Source organism: Patagioenas fasciata, chromosome 23 (assembly GCF_037038585.1).
Source record: "Patagioenas fasciata isolate bPatFas1 chromosome 23, bPatFas1.hap1, whole genome shotgun sequence".
In the NCBI taxonomy this organism is placed as follows: Eukaryota; Metazoa; Chordata; class Aves; order Columbiformes; family Columbidae; genus Patagioenas; species Patagioenas fasciata.
Genome location: NC_092542.1, coordinates 3,154,800 through 3,174,884, shown reverse-complemented (window position 1 = coordinate 3,174,884; position 20,085 = coordinate 3,154,800). Strand labels below are relative to the sequence as shown.

Below are 20,085 nucleotides of genomic sequence, written 5' to 3'. Positions count from 1 at the left end.
ATGGGCTGAAATAACATCTCACTTGAGCCAAGGGACTGTACGGCAAGTGCAGCAGGAATGAAAGCACAGGGCGTTGTGGGCAGGCTGTTACCTGTGAGCCAGGTGAGACGGCTGCTCTGGACTTTCCCTCTCTCTGGACAGACTGAGAAACAACTCAATTTTGCAGAAAGCCCCCAGGTCTCTGATGGGAGCAGTGCCTGGGTCAGGCTTGTTCAGCAGCTCTCCCCTAGAAAGAAAGTAACACCCATTTATGCTCTGCCCCTCTCAGCACACACAAGTGGGATTTACTGTTCTTAGAGATCTGGCAGCAGTTGGTCTGACAGTCGTGCCCTGCGCTAACATGAAGGCAAGAGGTAAGACCTCTGCAGAATATGAGACTAAGCCTGCCTCAAATTGCGCAGCTGTTTGCCCGGTTAAAAACAAAACACTCTCAGCACAGTAGACAGAACGGCTTCAAATTCAGAACCAAGTGATGTCAACCTCATGTTTTTAAAAAGCCACCAGTGCAAAAGCTCTTCATAAATATTAGTACTGGAAGCTGTAATTTAAGCTTAACTGTGGTTGGGGTCTTAACTGTTCCATTTCTGCAAGTCCCCTAGGACTTCTGTGCTTGAGAGCCTGTCTATTTTCTTTACCACGTCCCTCCCTTCCTATCAACTCTCTCTGTAGTATCAGTCCAACCACGTTGACCAGAAGTTGCCTCCTTAAAGGAGCTAATGAGGAACTCATGTAAAACAACTACCTGTCGCAGTAAAGGGCACAGTCACGATACTACAACCACCAGTAAATACAGAGAATTTTGAGGAATATCAAGGCAACCATGGATACTTAAAGGGAAGCAGTAGGTCTTACAGTATAAGGACTTGAGACATCTTCAAACACCTAAAAAATGCTTCCACAGCTAAATTAACCAACATGAGTGGCTCATACTATTGTAGCAACAGTGTGTTTGTAATTTAACAACTAATTCATGAACAGGAACAGATGCTCCTGGTAAAGTTAATGGAAACTTTGTGGTCACTTCAGATAAAACCATAGTTTCATCACCTTACTGATAATTAATCTACAAAGGGCCTAGTAATGAAGCCTAAACCTGGAGAGAAACTGTCCAGGAAGTTCTAACCAGTAACAAATTTACCTACCTTTCATGAAACTGACTTTCTGTGGAAGCTGAAGAAGTGGAATGAACAGTGAAAAATGCTGCTAGTTTCTTTCACAACCAGAGAAAGGTCGGTTACGTATAAATTCAGATATCCCTTTGGAAAAACAACTGCAACTTCTTCCCTCTGGTAACAGGCTTATTCCATACTCAGTGACATCAATGGGATGGCTCACAGAGCATCACCTAAAAATGGTAACTCTCTACAGGGTTAAGGAATCAAGGGTTAGTGAATTTTAAAAATTATAGTTGAGAGAGGAAGGAAAAAGGAGTAAATTATACTAATTCAGAAGTTCTATTACTTCCCAGTATAGCTTATTAACACCCTATCAAATTAAGACCGATTCTGTAAAGGTTGGTAGCAAAGCTTGAAGAACAAAACCAAAAATCCACCAGAATTCCTGGGTTTCCCTCATATTTATGTGGAACAAAAATTTGTTCACTTTCTCTTACTTTCTCTCTTACCAAGTCTCAAAGTCCTCAAAGGGGGTTGAGTTCTCTCATCTCAAAAAATAACAGCAGTCTACACATTTCACAAGTGAGCTACTGTACCGTAAGCACACAGGAATACTGGTTTCAGAAAGCAGATCTCAGAAAGTAGCAGCACAACTGTCCTAGTTCTCAAAAATAGAAACAGCACTGTGTGGCAGTTTTGACTCCTATAAAGAGACGAAAGCTTTTGCTGCTTGTCGCCATAAAAAAAGCCATGCCAATTTTTAGTTACTCAACTGTTTCCTATTTTAGATTAGGGGTAATGTGATACAGTCTTTTCAGTGAGACATAATAGAAATCAGTTATTTTTGGAGTTTTGCCTCATAATGAGGTATACACACATTCTACCCTCTTTGCAGTCGGCTCCTCCATCACATTGATGTCAAATATGACCTCAAGTACCAGTCATCAGCCAGGTTCTAATGAGAGCAGACATGAAGCTTTCAATCCAGTTATCAACCCATTGTATTTTTGCAACAAAATACGAGCCTGACAACTTTATTTTGTAAAAGAAAGCCCTACTCACTACTAGGCTGTTTCTTAATGCTTTGCAGGCTCCTTCCAAGTCCAAACCTCTGGTATATCTGGTCCTTGAAGTCAAAGATGTCTGTAAACACTTTGTGCTCAAGACCTCAACACCTGCTCAAACCATGAGAAGCTCATTGTGCAGTTCAGCAGCAGGGAAGACTGAAGCTGGGCTCAAATGCTGCAGTGTTTGTCTCAGCTGCCAAAGCAAATGACACTAGTGAACAGGAGAGCATAGTATGGCCAACGCAAAACACAAATCTGCCTTTTGAGTTCTAAAATATTTTATCCTGCACTATCAGTAATGATTCATATACAATACTTTAATCACAAGGTACTGCTGCAACATATGTGGTAAAGAGATTACTAAAATTAAAAGCATATTCTAATACTTATGGAAGGACTGATCTCAAGTATGCAGGATATTTGATTTATAACTGACAAAGGAAGAACTGTAGTATGACTACTCTTGAAGAATACCCCTTTGACATTGTGTGGCAGATACTGGTTCAACAGGCTGCACTAAACTGGCTAATCCTTATTTCCTTCAGTAAGAAATCAAGTAATGACATAAAGAAGCTATTTACATAGGCTGTGGATTTTTCAGTGTTAACTGCAGTGACGTGTCCATGAGATAACATAGTATCTCATTCTCATCAGCAGCACTGCTCTACGAGGACATCAAATCAAGAGGGAAATACTCCTGAACATCATATTGTAAAGCAGAATCCAGAGCTGCATTTATGGTCTGTAGTATTTGGGGCCTATCTCACTCTCCAGACACCCAGCATTGAAATAGAAGGAAAACATAACACAAAAAAGCTCCACAGTACTAAAAGGCTGAGGTCAGGATACGTGACCAAGTTACTGCATCTCATGGAGTTTCTGCAGGGCAGCCAGGCCACAACCATGGTGTATTTATGTCCTCCATCCCTCACAAGAGCAAGGTCCAAAAGCCAACAAATCATGACAGATCTTTTTACACACACCAGCATACAGATGTATACCAAATGCATAAGTGCACGCAGGACGGTAATGAATTTTTTACTGAAAGCCTCCCACAATCACATTCCAGCAATATTGCCAGTGTAAGTGGCTTTTCTAAGATATTCTGGTGTGCATATTTCATACCATCAAAACAGAGAAACATACTACAAGATCGTCCTACTTGAACACTCCAGGATGCTCAAACAGCAATGAATGATGGACCTTGAATAAACCAGAACTCTCAAAGTTCGCTATTACAGTGCTAAAAAGCGACATGAGCCCAGTGGAAAGACGACAGAGTTTCCAATTTCCAAACCAGTTCTTCTCTTGTTTTAATACAGTTTTAATGAACATCAGTCCAAGAGATCACTTAATAGTATGAGGTACATTCCTTGACCACATCTGGCTGTGCTTAAGGAAAAGGACAAACATATACTTAAATTAAATAGTGAAATTTAATTTAGTAGCAGTTTAATTATCATTAAGTTAAAAAAAGTTATAATTAACTATTAACGTTAATGACTTAAGACCTTTCAGAAAGCATGAATCCAAAAGGAAATATCCAGCAGGTGATCACAGACTTGTAGTTTCCCCACCAGCACCGCCACCTGCATCAGTCTCTTAAAGGACTATTTGTTCAATGAAGAAATTGGTCTACAGTCTGTAACAGGAGTCCTGGCTCCGCTACTTTCCACGGTCTTCTAACAGATACACAATTAACTCATAGGTAGACAACACAATGGCTGTGTTTGGTATCTGCCGGATGAGTTGAGCAAAGAGTCCTCTATAGAAGGCGAGATAGCCTTCTTCACGTGCTACCAGACGTGCTGTCTGAATGAAAGCCTTGTATTTAGTGCCTTCTTCTCGCAGCCGTGTCCGTATGACCTCTGCAGAAAAGTAAAACAGAGTCCAAAGTTAACAAGGTATAAACCTGCCCGTCAAGAAACACACCATGACCACACGGTACGCAAAACCCAGGGGCAGGAAAACCTTCCTTCCTGTACCAACTTTCAGCTGCGGAATCCTGTCCACGTTGCCCTTCAGGCAAGAAGCAAAAGTTAAAGATGTGCTCCTTTTCATGTGGAATAAATGCATTATTTGCTCATTCAAGCTGCTACAGAACTGAATGCTTCACTGATGCTCACATAATCAATATTGCTCTCTCTCTCTATAACCATGGTAACATGCACGTCTATCCAAACAGAATAACCCTGCTCAGCCCACTAGTGTTTCCTTCCACTTTATCACAGAATCCCAAAGGCCGTGGGGACTCAGATGAGGCTACTAGTGAGAACAGAAGCATCAGGTGCTCAATTTCTTTTTGGCATTTTTTGAGATGTTTTAAAATTAGGAAGTCCCAATCCCCAACTAAATGGCTAACTGGGAATGATGGGACCAGTACTGAAGACCCCAATGCGTACGCACGTGCCACAGTAACATGCATTTGGCCATTCAAATGACTAAGAATTTTACAGCCCTAAAGCCCATCTTCTGTCTTGGATTACAAGCAACAGCTGTTCTACTGTAGTCACAAATGGAAAAGATAACATACCATGTGGATAGGCAATACAAGAAGCACAGCCTTTTGAAACAGCAGCAGCAAACATCAGTCCAAAGAAGCTTGTTGAGTTCCTTTCGGTCCCATTAGGAGGAGAAGGGGGCAGTTGGACTTCCTTTAGGTGCTTTTTTAAACTTTCATAAATAGCAAAGCAGATAATGGTCTCAGAAATCCCAGCATAGGAGGCAGTCAGGCCCCTATAAAAGCCGCGGATACCTTCTGTCTGGTAAACGTATCTAGCACACTGCAAAGCATTCATTGGTTTTGAACCCCTGACTCTAAAAAACAAAGAAAACAGAGCATATAATGAGCCCAGAAAAAGAATCAATATTATAAAAAAAAATCTCAATAGTTTTTATAACTACAGAAATGGTTCTCTCCTAAGTTTTACTCCAAAAATCTTCTAGGAAAGCTGCATAGAGAAGGACTACCATGCTAAGAGCGCACGCTTGGCTTTGCTAATACACTAATAAATACTTGTAATGATTCTTACAGCTCAAGTTCAATCCAGTCTCTCATAGTTCACACCAATGCTTTAAATACAATAAGCACTGAAGAGACACTGCTTTGTGTTCAACTAGTAATGTCATTTAAAGCCACCATCAGCAGGCCAAGATACAAAGGTCTGCTACATGAGGAATTATCCTTCATTTTAAGAGGCAGCACTCAGTTCAAAGGTGCCACCCTGTGAAGTGCTGGAATTAAGTTGTATAAATTATTTATAAGTTGTGGTGCCTTAAAGGATCTTTCTTATCTGATCTAAAACATCCTTGCAGGAAGAAATTTCCATTCTAAGCAGTCACATTATTAGCAGAGTCCCTCATTGCTTCAATAACCACCAGTGACTATGAATCACTCAACTGAAAGATATTACTGTCAAATTCCCTCTCTGTCTTCAGGAGGTATGGTTAACAATAATACAATGCCGAAGGAAGCAAAAGATCATTAAACCACTGCAACAGATTCTTATTGCCTCTAGAATGTTTTATGAAACTAAACTCATGTGGCTTCACTGCAATTTAGAAACATGACCCTTTCTGTTCACAGCAATTTAGAAACGTGACCCTTTCTGTTCACAGCTACCTCACTGTGTACCAGTAACCCTGGTTTGCTGCAGGAACACACAGCTGTGTGGTCTGGGATCAGAACAAGCGATGTTGCCAAATGGGACACGGACTGCAACCTCCTGCTCAGCCTCCCACGTGAGCTCTTCTGACCTTTCCACAGCCTCTGTTTGCTGTGTGAAAGCATTTCAGTCCTGGATATATTTATCCTCAACATTGACCCATGAAGTACAGATGATTCTGTAAGCAGGAGTCTGAGAGAAAATTAATGCTATACCCAAATTTACCTAAGATTTACAGTGAAACCAGAAACTCAATGTAATTCAGCACTCAAGGTAACTTCCACGTCCTTCTCAACAGTAACTGTGCATCAAACTGAAGTATGACACACAGAACCTCAACCTTTAGTCTGACCAAGCTTGAAAGGTGGAATTGAGAGTCAGAGAAACAACTGGGGCAAGATCTATCACAGTACAAAGAACCAGGAGTAAAAATGCGACCGTTTGGTTTTCCAGAGGCTCCCTTAGCCACTCACTGGCACCCAATCTCCCTCCATCAGTTACTTACTTCCGTTCCAGCTGCATTCTGGTTTTCACCATCCATATAGGGTTCATCAGGGAATTTGTGATAAAGGCTGAAAAAAAGAAAATCAAAAGTATAGCTGAATCCAGGCCAGTGCATTGCCACAGCAAACACGAACTCTATACACTGTGCAGTGGGATAGTTCTAGTCACCAGCTCTATCTAGGGGTTTCGAAAGAAAAAAAGGTGCGTAGCTTACAATCTTCCTCTTGCCAGAGAACCAGCTCATGTTAAACTTCAGGAGGCATTGACCAATGGCCTTGGAATTTCTTAAAGGATTCTTCCTTTTTTCACCTATTTTAATATGTACCTCATGTTCCTAAAGACTGCTGTAGACAAGATAGCTCACCTACTGACTGGCATTTGGAATAACAGAAGAAAATCTGTGGGGAAAGCACACATTTTAGTCTTTTGTTTTCCCCAAGGCTCTAGGTGGTGCCATTGAGCCATCTCATTAGCAGAATGCACTCATAATTAAGGGGTTAGATTAGGAAACATTAGTTTTGATGATCACTCCGGTGACTGATGCTTGGACTAGTGGAGCTCTCCTGCAGTATTTTTCCTACAAGAACAGAATATTTTCCCCATCCTGGTAGGAAAAATACAACATCATGAAACAATGAAACTAAAACAGTATCAAAAGGTTGCTGGTGTCTTTATTTTCTTACATTCAGAGACGTTACCATAGCATTGCAGTTGGGAAAAAAGTTCACCCCAAGTTAGCAAGCAACAATCTAAAAATATTTCAAAGTGTTGAAGAGGAAAACAGTTCCTCTGTAGGCATGGTAAATTAGGAGCTAGCACAATCCTGCTTTCTGGCCCACACAACCTCAAACTAAGTGTACATTTTCAGAATGTGCCACATATATACTGGCCTCTGTACTCATCCATATACAGTTATCCAGAGCTGTCAGCCCAGACTGGTGTGTTAGGTCCTGGACAGACAGACTGAAAGTCCAGTCCCCCCTTATGATTCATTCTATTGGTTTCCTAACTATTGAGATGGATAGAAGTCTTGTAGCAACAACAGCCTGGAGTAAATAAAGAATTAAGGTGCATCTCAGAGCCACACAGATACCAATGCATGTATTGCCTGCAATTGGCGAGGGGCTGGACACTGCGGTATTGCTGCAGACCATATGGAAGACGAATTACAAATACATACCTGCAGAACCTGCAGAACAGATATGCACAATGTTGCTGTTGGGCACAAAAATGCCATTAAATCGCTCTTTGGCTTTGGAGTAACATGCAAAATAGACAGCTCTGTGGGGAAAAAACCAACCAACCAATCAACGTAATACACACAATGTCAAATTAGACACATTACTTTTCTTCCTGCCCCCAAAAAGCAACTTTCTCTCCAAAGAGGCCTCCATATGATTGCTTCCATCTACAAGGCCACAGTTGGTTTGTGTTTGGTGGTTTTTGTTTTCTCTTCTCATTACATGACAGTGCCAATATCTGACCTGACACCCACAGGGCAGAAATATTTCACTTCCACACCAAGTCTGAGACTGGAGGCAATATGGTCACTTTCCCACCCAGAGCCCATGTTTTCCATAAATCTGTTCTGCGCTGTAACTGCATCAGCAGCACTTCGTGCTTTAACCACTTGACCCTGGAAATGAGAGACTTTCACACACTTCTAATCCCTACATAATGCATAGGAGTAGAGGAAACACAGACGATCTGCAACAACCGAAGAAGTTGTCTGAACCAAGTGTGTTCAGATACAGCTCCTTGACGTGAACTGCTAAAAACAAGCGGCTATTGGTGGCTACAGTGTGAGAATTTCTATAAAGTACCTTATTCCAACCTTATGGAAGAATCTGAAGGAATACAAAAGACAGTACGAGTAAGGGGCATGAAAAAGCAGGTGGTTTTGGACTCAGATCCCTGCTGCAAGGACTACCTGTACAGAAAGAGGATTCCCCACTTCTGGGGGGAACGTTCTACCTACTGGGCAAGAGGCCAGGGAGGGAGTGCACCGCTCTCCCAGTTCCTTTTATTTCAGGCAGAGAACATCTGCCAATTTCCCGATTGCTAACACGTTTTGACATTTGCGAGGCACAAAGATCTTCAGCCCTGCCAAACCTGGAGTGTCACAGGCATTTGTGGAAACCATTTAGGTGCCTGCAAGACTTCCAAATACAAACAAACTTCGTAGCTACTTTTGTTGGGGACACACACAGAGCTGTTAGATGGCAGCGATGCAAGTCTCTCCCCCTCAGCTACAGTTTTTCATTTGAGAAGAATTTAGGCAATCAAGGACCAGCTAGGTACCTCCCTCCCCTGGCCTCTAGCTCCTACTCAGTGTTTGGCAAGTGTTTTACGTATTCGCAGGGAAGCAGCAGATCATATTAGAAAAATGCAAATATTAATCCTACAGATTTCTCTGCATGACTTTCTCTTGTTTTCTCAAGCACATGATAAGTGGCTCTTGCAATGACTTGGAATTTAAGTGCCTCATTTAATCTGCACCTTCCAGTGTTATACAAGCGTAAAGCAGATTTTTAGAAGTATTTATTGTTATGTATACTGTGCAGTATACATGCACAAATCTTAGTTTACAAATGGGACAACTTCATGACCTATTCTTTTGAATTACGAATGCACTGCAACATTTGAGTTGGTACCTTAAATGTGTCTTTTAGCAATAGTTTAACTATTTACCTTGATGGTGCAACTCCAACCAAGTTTGGACCCAGCCCTCGGAAGAGTGACCTTGGTCCTTCTTTCTCTAGAATTGACCTTAAAATAAAAACAAACGGGGAAAAAAGTTAATATTTGGGTTAAAAGTTATGCTTCTTGTTCTGTCAGTCAGGCAAAAGAATTGTACAAAAGTCATGACTACTAATTGTGAAGCGGTTAGCTTTTAAGCTACATAATATACTTGAAGATCAGCAGAATTATATATAACACTGGATAAAAGCCACTATACCACAAAACTTCAGTGCACTACAGGCAAATGTGTGTCATAGTGCACAAGGTTATGATTTCCATTCTTTGAAAGCAGTCAGGAACTGAATTAAAGTTTCACGGAGAATCCAGTGGTAGGTGACTCTGATGAACAAAGAATATTTTTGGCATTCTCTGTATCTAAGCAATTCAGGAGTTTGCTTCCTGTATAGAGACGGGAAAAATGAAATCTTTTTCCCTTTTACAATTACCTACTGTCCCCAGGGAGTTCAGGGATACCTGGTTTTGAGAGCATTCAAAACAGTTCCCATCATCTTACCCAAGTAAACTCCAGCTACAGAGGTCCTGCTGTGAATTCCTGCCAGGACTGGACTGGACGATCAGGTCTCGAGCAGGAAGATCACCAAGTGATGCTTTCCTGCAGTTCTGCAATTGCTACAGGCCAGGTTTCCCATGCTATTTCCACCCATTTTCCCCTCACACAAAGGCACACTGGGCTAGGACTTCCTTGAAGAAGATAAACTGTTTGGGCAGCTTCTCCAGCAGCTGTCAAGTTCTGTGTAACACCTTGCTGAAGTGCCTCATTAAAAGAGACTTATCTTCCAAATTCCTTAGACTACTCACAGCAGACATACAAACAAGTACTAAAAAGTCGCCAACTAGCAAACAGCCAAGTATTTACCAGGAAAGCCAGGTGCAGTCCAGTAATTACTGAGATTTCAGTGCACAACCTGCTAGACAGCAGCCCTCTGAACTGAGCTCACCTGGCAAACACCATGCAAGAAAATCCTGGTAACACCAGGCTCCACGTGTAGTTCACGTGCCCCTGGCAGAACTGCCAATTTTCCAGAATTTGCTTTCTAGGTCATTAGCACTGTTGAGCATGTTCCCCACAGATTCCAAAACTAGGCTCATTAGGAGAAGATATAGGAGCTTCTGAAACACTTTTTCTGCAGCAGAGTTGAACTTTCAGTGTAAACTCCAGGGCTGAGTGTCTCCAAGGAGACAGATTCACCAACTACTTGTTCTTTGTCACTTAACAGTCACGACTGCAGATTCCAGCTGGGGTGACTCATCAGAATCTTAAATGGATTAGACAAAAACAGCCTGTCCTTCTGGAGCGCTTTCTGTTCAGCAGCAGGTTCAACCTGCCCTCCTGAGTACCTACTTTCTTTCTATTTACAGTAGTTAAGGGGCTTTCATACTCAACACCTTTAACTCTTACAGAGCAATTTTATATGTAGGCCTCTAATGGTTGCTTATTTAGCCACACAATTTTCACAAAACAGAAGGCCCAAGTAATATCCAGTCTGGCAATGAATTCATGACCAGGATTGAGAAAGACATGGAAGAGTAAATGCAAAAGACCTGACTTGACTTCTTTCTTTATACCTGTGTACTTTATCAGAAAGATCATAATCAATAGCATTATCTGTTCTTCATAGATGCTGCCTGCAAGGAAACAACAGCACAAATATTTTGCTCTCACTTCTCAATCCACTGAAGCAAGCAGGTTGAAAACTTGATGATACATGCAGCTGAGCAATTCCTGAAGTGAAATGAAATTAAGATCCTACTCACCAAATTTAATGAGCTTAATAAACATATTAAGAGGCTGACCCACTTTTAAATTATTTCCTTTCTCCCTAAAGACAATCCAGAAAAAGATGGGCCAAGAGGATGAATTAAGAGCCTTGTGCCTTGAAGTTTTCACTCCTTTAGTTACAGCTGCCTAAATTCCCACGCTGCAAGGTGAAAAGATAGCAAGCGAAAGGAGATGAAAAAAATCAACGGCAACTGGCACTACCTCACGTTTTCAGTCACGAATTGCTCTAGACTCACCTCTGAATAGACAAAGAAATGTTTGGCAGGGGAAGGCAGTACTGTTTACAATAGAGAAACTCAAGTCCCAGAACGACTCTAGCCAGATAGCTCTGCAGAGAATTTGAATTAGCACTGTACTGTTATATAACTGTGCAGCTTCTCCCCAGGCAATCTGCCAAGCGTGTTGGCCTTACATAAAACCATTCCGCTTGCTTTGCTAGTCATTATTTTCCTTGGCATTTCTGCTACCTGATCTAAACAGGACCTCTCTGCATCACCCTGCGGTGCTTAATGATCCAAATAAACTCAAGCCATTTGCATGAGGTCTAAACTGTAAGTTTGTGGTGCTTTGACATGAAATACAGTATGGAGATTTGGACTTCAGAGATGACACTTCTCAGTGTTGAAAAAGAGAAAAAGTCCTTTCCTCCAGAATATTTTCTGTGATAGTTCCCACAAGCTAAGGCACATCAAGAGTTTACAGTATGTCCTGTGTATTGATCCCTAGGAAGTCATCACTACCAAAGAGCCTAAATGTGAGCACACCATTTAAAAATAACATCTCCAAACACTTATTCAAATCAATTCACTTTGGAAAGTTTCTAAGTGCTGGCAGCAAACTTCTATGAAGTTCAAAGGAACGCTCTAGAATCCTGAATATGTATGTGTTTTTAAAATAATAATTTATCTTTCTACTGCTGAAGGAAGAAGCCAAACTGACAGGAATCCTTCCAGTGTGAGTCTGGGGCAAAATTTGCATTCCATGTTTGCAAAGAACTGAAATTCACATCACTGGTGTTGAGCAACACTGAATGACAGGAGCAGCGGTACTCACTTGAGAACACTAAAGAGTCCAGGTGATACAGATGTTGGCCTGACCATTCCTTCACCACTGATGGTCCCCAGCTGGACTTGCGGGTAGTAGACAGCCCGGAAGGCCAGCTTGGAAGATTGGAGTCTCGTCTTTATTACCTCTAAGGGACATGTAAAGATAGCACCAACTGTTCCTCCGCAGCTGTAAGACACAATTTAAACAGAAGATAGTCAGAAAATCACAGGTGCACAGATGTGTCAAATCACAGCACAGCATATAAATAAAATCTGAGGACTTGTCGCCAGTTGCTCCACATAGTGGACGAATTATTAGGAAGCAGGTCAGTTTTGGCATGAGGCAAGGGAGACTGTTCCCTAGCCCTGGGGGAGGAGAGAGATGGTTGAGAAACTGTTATAATGATCACGTGTAGCAATGAGATTAGTAAACACAAAGAAGATACCCAGCACTAACAAAAATCCCTGAATGATCATCTGCTGGTCCCGTGTTCTGCTGGAACTTGGAACTCTGCCTGTCAAAACTTCAGAGGCATCCACGTTTCAGAGGTTGTTGTCCTAAACAGATGTACCCTTGGATGGATTTTTCTTATGGGAAGCAGGAAGCTGGCAGATGAGAACAAGTCACTGGGGATTAGGACACTATAGACAGAAAACACAGCTATATAATTCTTCACCCTTTCAGTACTTGTGATAAAAAGAGCCATCTACAGAGGTAGCAAATACCAAAACTACACTAAGTTAGGCCCTCTTAAAAACAACAGATATCAACTTTTTTTGAGGGGGTGGGAGAAAGGAAGCTGCAAGGATGAGAGGGAGGGTGGGAAAACAGAATAACATGACAGAAAGCTACTAAAGAAGAGAAATCCCAGACTCTGCTAACAGAAAGACAAAATATTATACACACACATACATATGCATACACATATAGACACACACATAAGCATATAAAGAAAAAATAAATGACCCTATAGTAGGCATATACTGATCTTAATGTAGTCAGACTGAGCCTCAGAAAAAGCACAATAATACAAGGTGTACGAGTCCTAATTTTTCACTGTAACCAGTGATCTCAAAAGTGACTGGTCGAAGTATTTTTCTCTAGTGCTGTTCCTCTTTGGTAATTGCATGTCCCTTCTCTCAAACTTCACGATTAAACATAATGCTGAGGTTAGCTAAAAGATACTGTATCTAAATTTTATTAATCAAACACATTGGGATTTAGGAAGACTTAACCAGACATTTCAGCTTTTTTTCCAAGTGCGTTTACTACAACTGAACTGTGAGATACAAGTGCATCTCACAGAAAAAACTGTGTTTTCACTGACGCCGGCAATATGATTTAACAGCATGCTTCACTGAGCTTATCCTCCAAGTTCTTGCTTCTTCCTCTTCACTGCTGAAAGGCAAAAAGTCTAAACTAGGGACAGTCCATATATCCAAAGTGACGGATACTGTAAGAAAGAGCTTTGCCTTTACCCCTTTCAAAGGGCTTGTGCTCTGACTGTTGAATAAAGTCACAAAGTTGTTCATGGAACTAAGTACATAGCAGCTGAAATTGTGTCATTTGGCTCAAAAATGACAGCGTTCACAGAGACCTTATCAGGCCTCTGCTTATTTTGCACGGGTCTCTGATTATTTTGTGTACTGAAGCAGGGCTTGGACACGAGCCTTCTGTTGCGTCAGTACTACTCTGGAGGACATCGCTTCAGTTTATCCTTCTCCGTTTTGTCAGGTGCATCTCACGTTGCTCGCATTTCTCTGAAATTAGATCCTGGGGCAAAACGAGAGGTCAGGAATGGCTTCCCAAGCAAAACCTTTCCTGTTCCCACAGCTCACACTTGTTGCTCAGAGCAGGAAATGTTTTGTGGGTCCCTCTTGCAGATCCCCACTGCCACCTCTCCTACTATGTACATCCAATACAGACACAAATATGTACAATTAACACCTGATTAATCAACATACTCAAGGGAAACTGTAAGCCTGTGGGAATCTGATGAAGAGAATTTGATTGCCTTAATTCTCAATTCATTTATCTACCAATGCTTCACTACTGCGTGCTCCCATCTTCAGTCCTCATTTATTTCACAGTTATGAACATTAAACCAATGCCTCCACAGTAACAATTCATAAATTCAGAATGCTGAAACTCCATTTGCTGTTTCTGAACTACCAGTTGCTCAGTCCAGAGTGACATCTTGCCACCCAACTTTTAGCCTCTCTGGCGTATTCCCTCCTGCATCAGCTGTTGTCTTGCCTTTCTAGCCCACTCCTTGCCTTTCACCCTTTCAGTTTGATAATCCGGTTAATTTGCATAGCCTTTAATATTTAAGTACTTCTGGTAATGCATATGCAATCCTCTGATATTTGAGACAGTGAGTTAATAGTCTGCATCACTAGTTTTAGCCACTCAGAAATTTATGTTGTCAGTGTGGCATTTAAGAAAAATGCATTGTCTAACAGGAATTTCTGAATGTCAACAGGGTGCACACATTATGTCCCAAATACTAATACACAGCAGATAGTTCAACTAAGGACTTGGATGTACTGGGCAGTGTTTTCAGCTGAGCTGATTTTCCTCCACATGGGAATTCTACGTATCATAACCTGGTGTTGCTCTATGCCCCAGAAAGATAGCTGAAAAATAACACACTGTGCATAAAAGAAACACTTTGTATTCCTAGGGTGTTCCAAATGCCTACATCTGGGAAGAACGGAAAAACAACAAGCCTTATTCAGCTGAATAAACAGCCATGAGTCCTCCAAGATTCAGAGTCCAGATATACAGCCAGATAAATTTCATTTGGGAAAATCTTATGCTGCAATCAAGACAAAACCTCCAAGTCTTCATGCTGGTTTGAATGGGTTTTTTTTTGATACATCAGTGTGGAACTACAGTTCCACAGATGTTAAGCAGTGTTTATTCCACCGCCTCTTGAAAAAAATCCCCAAACAATGTCTGAATCTGTCCCTAGTCAAAAGAGAAAAACCTCCTCAGAAACAAAGCACTATGTTAGAGTATCTCCAACAGCTCACACAGCAAGCACATCACAAGAGGTTCCCAGCTACGCTCTGCATGTATCACAGACAGAAAATCTCTTCAATGCGAGACACCCAACAATCGATCAGCTTTGGCCTGTCACTTACTGCCAGAAAACCAGTATTTGCACTTCAGGTTTTGAATGCCTCCTCACATATCACCACTACAGCAGCAAAATACAGCTCTCCGCCTTGTGATGTCCAAACAAAGGAACTAAGGAAACTCTTGGCCTAAGAATATGAAACATACTTTGTGTTTATGGAGATACATAATGCGCTATACATTAAAAGCCACAGAAAAATTATTTTTTACTTCCATTAAGAGAAAAACTGTTTAGAAAACATGCTGGGGATGTAAGTCTCAAAACCCAATTCCAATTTTTCTCTTGCTGCCAGCTTTCTATCTTTACAAAGTCCACCCCCAAGACACCAATGACTTGCACTTGAAATAAACTCTCAGCACCCACTAGCGCAATTTATATAGATGTCAAGAATCTTAATTAAGAGCAGGGCTTACTTCATCTGTCCTAGATTTAATCACTGAGCAATATTCTTAATATGAATAACAACACAATGCTGAATGTTAAAGGAGTTCTACAAAAATACAAACCAAACAAAAAAGCATCCAAACCCTTAATGATCTTTCAGTAGAATACCACTGACTTCAGCAAGATCATGGGCAAAAGATGATGAGCTGCTTGGTTAGAGGAATCATAACTTAATCATAACTTACAACCCAGCATGACACACAGTAACTGTAATGAAATCAAGATTAAAAGTTTGTTCCCAGTTTTTGCTCTTTGCCAGTTCTATGAAGGGCACTGCAACCTCTAAATACCACTTCTTAAGAAATCCCTGGAGTAAACAGTATTACTCAGCAGGGAAGACAACATGGAGCAACCTCTGCTGCAGATTAGTCCAGAGTTTTTCCCAAACAAAAACAAGCAACAACTGCACTGACTTCAGCAGGGAGGCAGGAACATAAACATGCTCACATCTGTTGTGCAACTCGGGCATCATTCTCTCTGCTGCTCCTGAAATCTTCCCTGCCCTCAGGGTCACCTTCCCCCCAAAACACATCACCTATTTCCTACTACATTTCTTACATGTAGAGAAAGGCGTTTCCATAGCTTGGGCAACACTTTGAAACTGGTGTTCAATTTCTTGTCCTATCCAGTGAGCACTAAGAAGTCTGCATTTCTCACTTGAAAAGCAGAGGTAATAGCGTTAGTAGTTTTGTACACAGGATATGCAAGTTCAGGGCCTTCAACAGGGAACCACTCTGAAATAAACTGGATGCTGGGTGGCTGGACCAAACACTTTAGCATTGCTTGGTACACGAGAAGACTAAATTTGCTGTCTCATTTTCCCTTTCGTAACACCACAGCAAGATAAACCATGGCACACTTTTCCGTGTCTCTGTAAATAGCGAGATACTCAGAACAAGAATGAGGTCCAACAACCAACATTTAAAAGCCTGTACACTCTAAAAGACCATCTCTTTCCTTTGTGCTGTATTTTCATCACGCCTTTAGAAACAGATCTATATTATTACCCCAGAGTGGTCAGGGGGATATTCCTTGCTCTGTTTCTGCTCTTTCCCCTCCATGCTCTCCCAAAACCAGATCGGACCAGAAAATGCTTGTTTAGCAGGATCATTAGAGAAGGTAGAGGGCACACTAAATGAGTAAGGAAGATGCTAATCACTCAGTATTAGCTTAAAACACTGATGAGTTTAAAATTCCTATTCATTTATAGTCTGATGAGTTACGTGAGGACACCTAGAGCTCTGCATAGACATTACTACTAACAAACAAGTTGCTTGTGTACATTTGTGCCCAATTCCTGTCACAGGCTCCAGATATTACGCTAATGCAAGAGGTGCAGGGGAAAACAGGACTTAACACACAGAGTTCAAGTCCACAGAATAAGGACAGTGCCTCTGGAAAACCTGACTTTGTCTGGTTTAATATTATATTAAATGAACCTACCGCTCCAAGGACATGTCAGAGGAGATCGAAGTCTCCTGTTTAACAACAGAAGAAACAATGGGCTACTACTAAACAGATTTAAATGAACAATGGGTTTCATGCTGGCTTCCTAACTATTGTCAGCTGATGAGTTCTACATAATATTCTACTACTTACAGAGTTTAAGCCATTAAAAAAATATTATCATTAAAGAAGATTTCTACTATCACATAATGGAAGTTTTTTAAAATTTATTTTTAATATACACCCTAAAATGATCTTACTGGACTACTGTTAAAATTACTGTAATAAGTTAATTAACAAGGCTGCTGGGGAGGGTTTTCAACTGGCAGTTTGTGGGTTGGGCTGGGTGGAGTTGTTATTTAAGCTTTTAACACAACAAATATAAGAAGTTTACAGCACCTCACAAAAACTTACAAGAAGTGGCCTGGACCAGGACCTTCTTTGTTTGTTTTTCCACACAAGCCTTCTCCCATTTTGGAGTACTTGCTCTTCAGTGTATTCATATGGATCAGGCAGTAACGCAGCCTCCACTATTAACTGTCACCTACGCAGAGCTTATCAAAGCGCTGTGCAAATACTCATGTTCCATGACAAAGGCAAGCTATGGTCCATCCAAAAGCACAAAGCCTGCAGTTTGGACAACGCTTTCTGGCTGACATCCCTCAGTTCCTGCTCGATCCAGCAGATGAGGAGGATTTGGAGTGTTTCATTTAATAGAGCTGGATGCCACAGCTCTGCAAGACTTTGAAATTATATATAGCTAAATGTCACAGCGGCGCAACTGACCCTACCCAGTGCTGACCTCAAGTCGTACCGTGATCCCTCCTTACCCTTCCTGCTCGGCCTGCTAAGGATATATTTGCTAAATCTGGAAAGAATCGCCCTGTCCCCTTTACACACAGCGCCCGGACGGAGCCGCCCGACCGCCGCTCAACCGGCTCCTCAAGGGCTCTCGGGGCCGCGAGGGGACGGCGGAAAGGCCGCGGGCTGCGCCCGCCACCCTCAGCCTCTCCCCGCGGCAGCCGGCTCGCCCAGGGGAGGGGAGGCCGCCGGTCGCCCCTCACACGAGGCAGCGGCCGGGCGCCTCTCCGCCGGCCGCAACCCCGCGCCCAGCCCTCCGCCGCGCCGGCCGCACTCACCCCCCGGCGAAGAGGTGCAGCAGCGTGTTCTCCTGGGGGGCGCCAGCCATGGTGCCGGTGCCGGTGCCGCCGCCTCAGGCTCGGCCGGCGGCAGCTGCAGACGAGGGCCGGTCCGCGCACCGGACGCCGGCGGGCGGCGCGTCGTGCGTCAAACGGCCGCGCGGGGCGTCACGGCGCGTAGCTCCGCCCCCTCCGGCGCGGTGGGCGGGGGGACATGCGGGAGCGGAGCAGTGCTGGGAATTGGAGGTTCGATACCGGGACGGTGTGCTGGGCATTCAACCGGCAAGGGGTCTTGGGAGGCCAGCACAGCGATTTATCATAGAATCCCAGAATGTCAGGGGTTGGAAGGGACCTGGAAAGCTCATCCAGTGCAATCCCCCCATGGAGCAGGAACACCCAGCTGAGGTTCCACAGGAAGGTGTCCAGGCGGGTTTGAATGTCTGCAGAGAAGGAGACTCCACAACCTCCCTGGGCAGCCTGGGCCAGGCTCTGCCACCCTCACCAGGAAGAAGTTTCTTCTCATATTTAAGTGGAACCTCCTGTGTTCCAGTTTGAACCCATTGCCCCTTGTCCTATCACTGGTTGTCACCGAGAAGAGCCTGGCTCCATCCTCCTGACACTCACCCTTTAGATATCTGTAAACATGAATTAGGTCACCCCTCAGCCTCCTCCAGCTCCAGAGTCCCAGCTCCCTCAGCCTTTTCTCACACGGGAGATGCTCCACTCCCTTCAGCATCTTGGTTGCCCTGCGCTGGACTCTCTGCAGCAGTTCCCTGTCCTTCTGGAACTGAGGGGCCACAACTGGACACAATATTCCAGGTGTGGTCTCCCCAGGGCAGAGCAGAGGGGCAGGAGAACCTCTGACCTACTGACCACCCCCTTCTAACCCACCCCAGGTACCATTGCAGCAACTAATACAGGTTTCTTAGGGAGTTACTCGGACTGGCTGTGAACACTTTCCTGCTCAGTTCTCTATCGGCTGTAGGGTATGAAACCACATTTCCCAATGTATCCCCACAAAGAATGTTTAGGAACAAGCTATGGTGAGTTCATATAATGTCAGTAAAGTAGCTATAGGCTGTGTATGGACAGCATTGCCTCTAAAGAATCCTAATTAAAGGGGCAGACTCTGCCATAACATAACACCACACTGGCTGGAAGCAACATTTTGATTAAACCTGGACAATTTCACCTGGTTGCTCGTTCTGAACACGAAGGAGTGTCCGCAGAGCCCTCTGGTGGCAGCACCACCCGGGAGCACAGAAAACTGCTCTTTCACCAGGTCACTGTTTCGCAGCTTCTGAAAACAACAAATGCTAAGGTGACAAAATTGCTCTTCCCTCCCCAAATCCGAGGTTAGCAGGGCCTTTGCTAGCCTAGCTAGGTGATCAAAAGCTTCATGGTTTTCTATTTTAGTAGGTGAGCAGTTCTCCAAGCAAAATATACTGTTTACCCTATTGCCAGCTGCATAGTGGGAGCAGCAAAATACACCAATACACTAACCTAATTGTCTTGCCCAGCTCATTAAGGACTCTGTTAACATGGGACTCCAGCTGGGTGTGTTGACTGGGCAGCCTGACCGTGCTCCAAGCTGCACGAGAAGCCTGTTTGCAAGAGGTTACTGCTCCAGAAATTTATGCCACCTGCTTCTGCATTAGCTAGAAACTTATTCTTGGAGCACAGTCCAGCCCGGTTTATATGTGTGGGCCAGAGGACGTTGTATACATTAACTGGAGCAATGCATACGCTAAATTTGCACGTTTTTTCTTAGCCTGAGACAGCCATCTACCTTCTAGGCTCAAGGATGCTTGTCGGTGCCCAGCAGAGAGCAGTGTAAGAGCAGCGTTGGAGGCACAGCCACCTCGGAGCAGGGAACAGTCGGGCACATAGAACGACAGGTTTTGTGGTTGTGCTCTGAGCGTATCAAAGCACCAGCAGAGTGGGCCAGATCTGGGAAAGCACTATGTTCCCGA

The 20,085-nt window shown here is 43.1% G+C and overlaps 1 protein-coding gene across 2 annotated transcripts; it reads right to left on the bottom strand.

Moving 5' to 3' along the window:
* Positions 1-3,470: 3,470 nt before the first annotated feature.
* SLC25A33 (solute carrier family 25 member 33) lies at positions 3,471-18,256 on the bottom strand. 2 transcript variants are annotated; one of them, XM_065855159.2, is made up of 7 exons: positions 18,113-18,256; positions 11,948-12,127; positions 9,043-9,120; positions 7,532-7,632; positions 6,353-6,419; positions 4,716-4,999; positions 3,471-4,050 (listed from the first exon to the last, which is right to left on the bottom strand). In XM_065855159.2, the coding sequence occupies exons 1-7, from the start codon at positions 18,160-18,162 to the stop codon at positions 3,848-3,850; spliced, it is 963 nt and encodes a 320-aa protein (XP_065711231.1). In that variant the 5' UTR covers positions 18,163-18,256; the 3' UTR covers positions 3,471-3,847. The 2 variants fall into 2 exon arrangements, with proteins under 2 accessions (XP_065711231.1, XP_071654492.1); XM_071798391.1 differs by lacking the exon at positions 18,113-18,256 and adding an exon at positions 12,398-12,546.
* Positions 18,257-20,085: the final 1,829 nt, after the last annotated feature.

Bases quoted from the DNA above. Each gene is read 5' to 3' on its own strand.
- SLC25A33 (XM_065855159.2), bottom strand. From the start codon at position 18,162: ATGGCTGGCGCCCCCCAGGAGAACACGCTGCTGCACCTCTTCGCCGGG. The intron at 9,121-11,947 runs GTGAGTACCGCT...TTTTATTTTAAG, and splicing joins GGACTCTTTAGTGTTCTCAA to GTCAATTCTAGAGAAAGAAG. The intron at 5,000-6,352 runs GTAAGTAACTGA...TTTGTTTTTTAG, and splicing joins AGAATGCAGCTGGAACGGAA to AGTCAGGGGTTCAAAACCAA.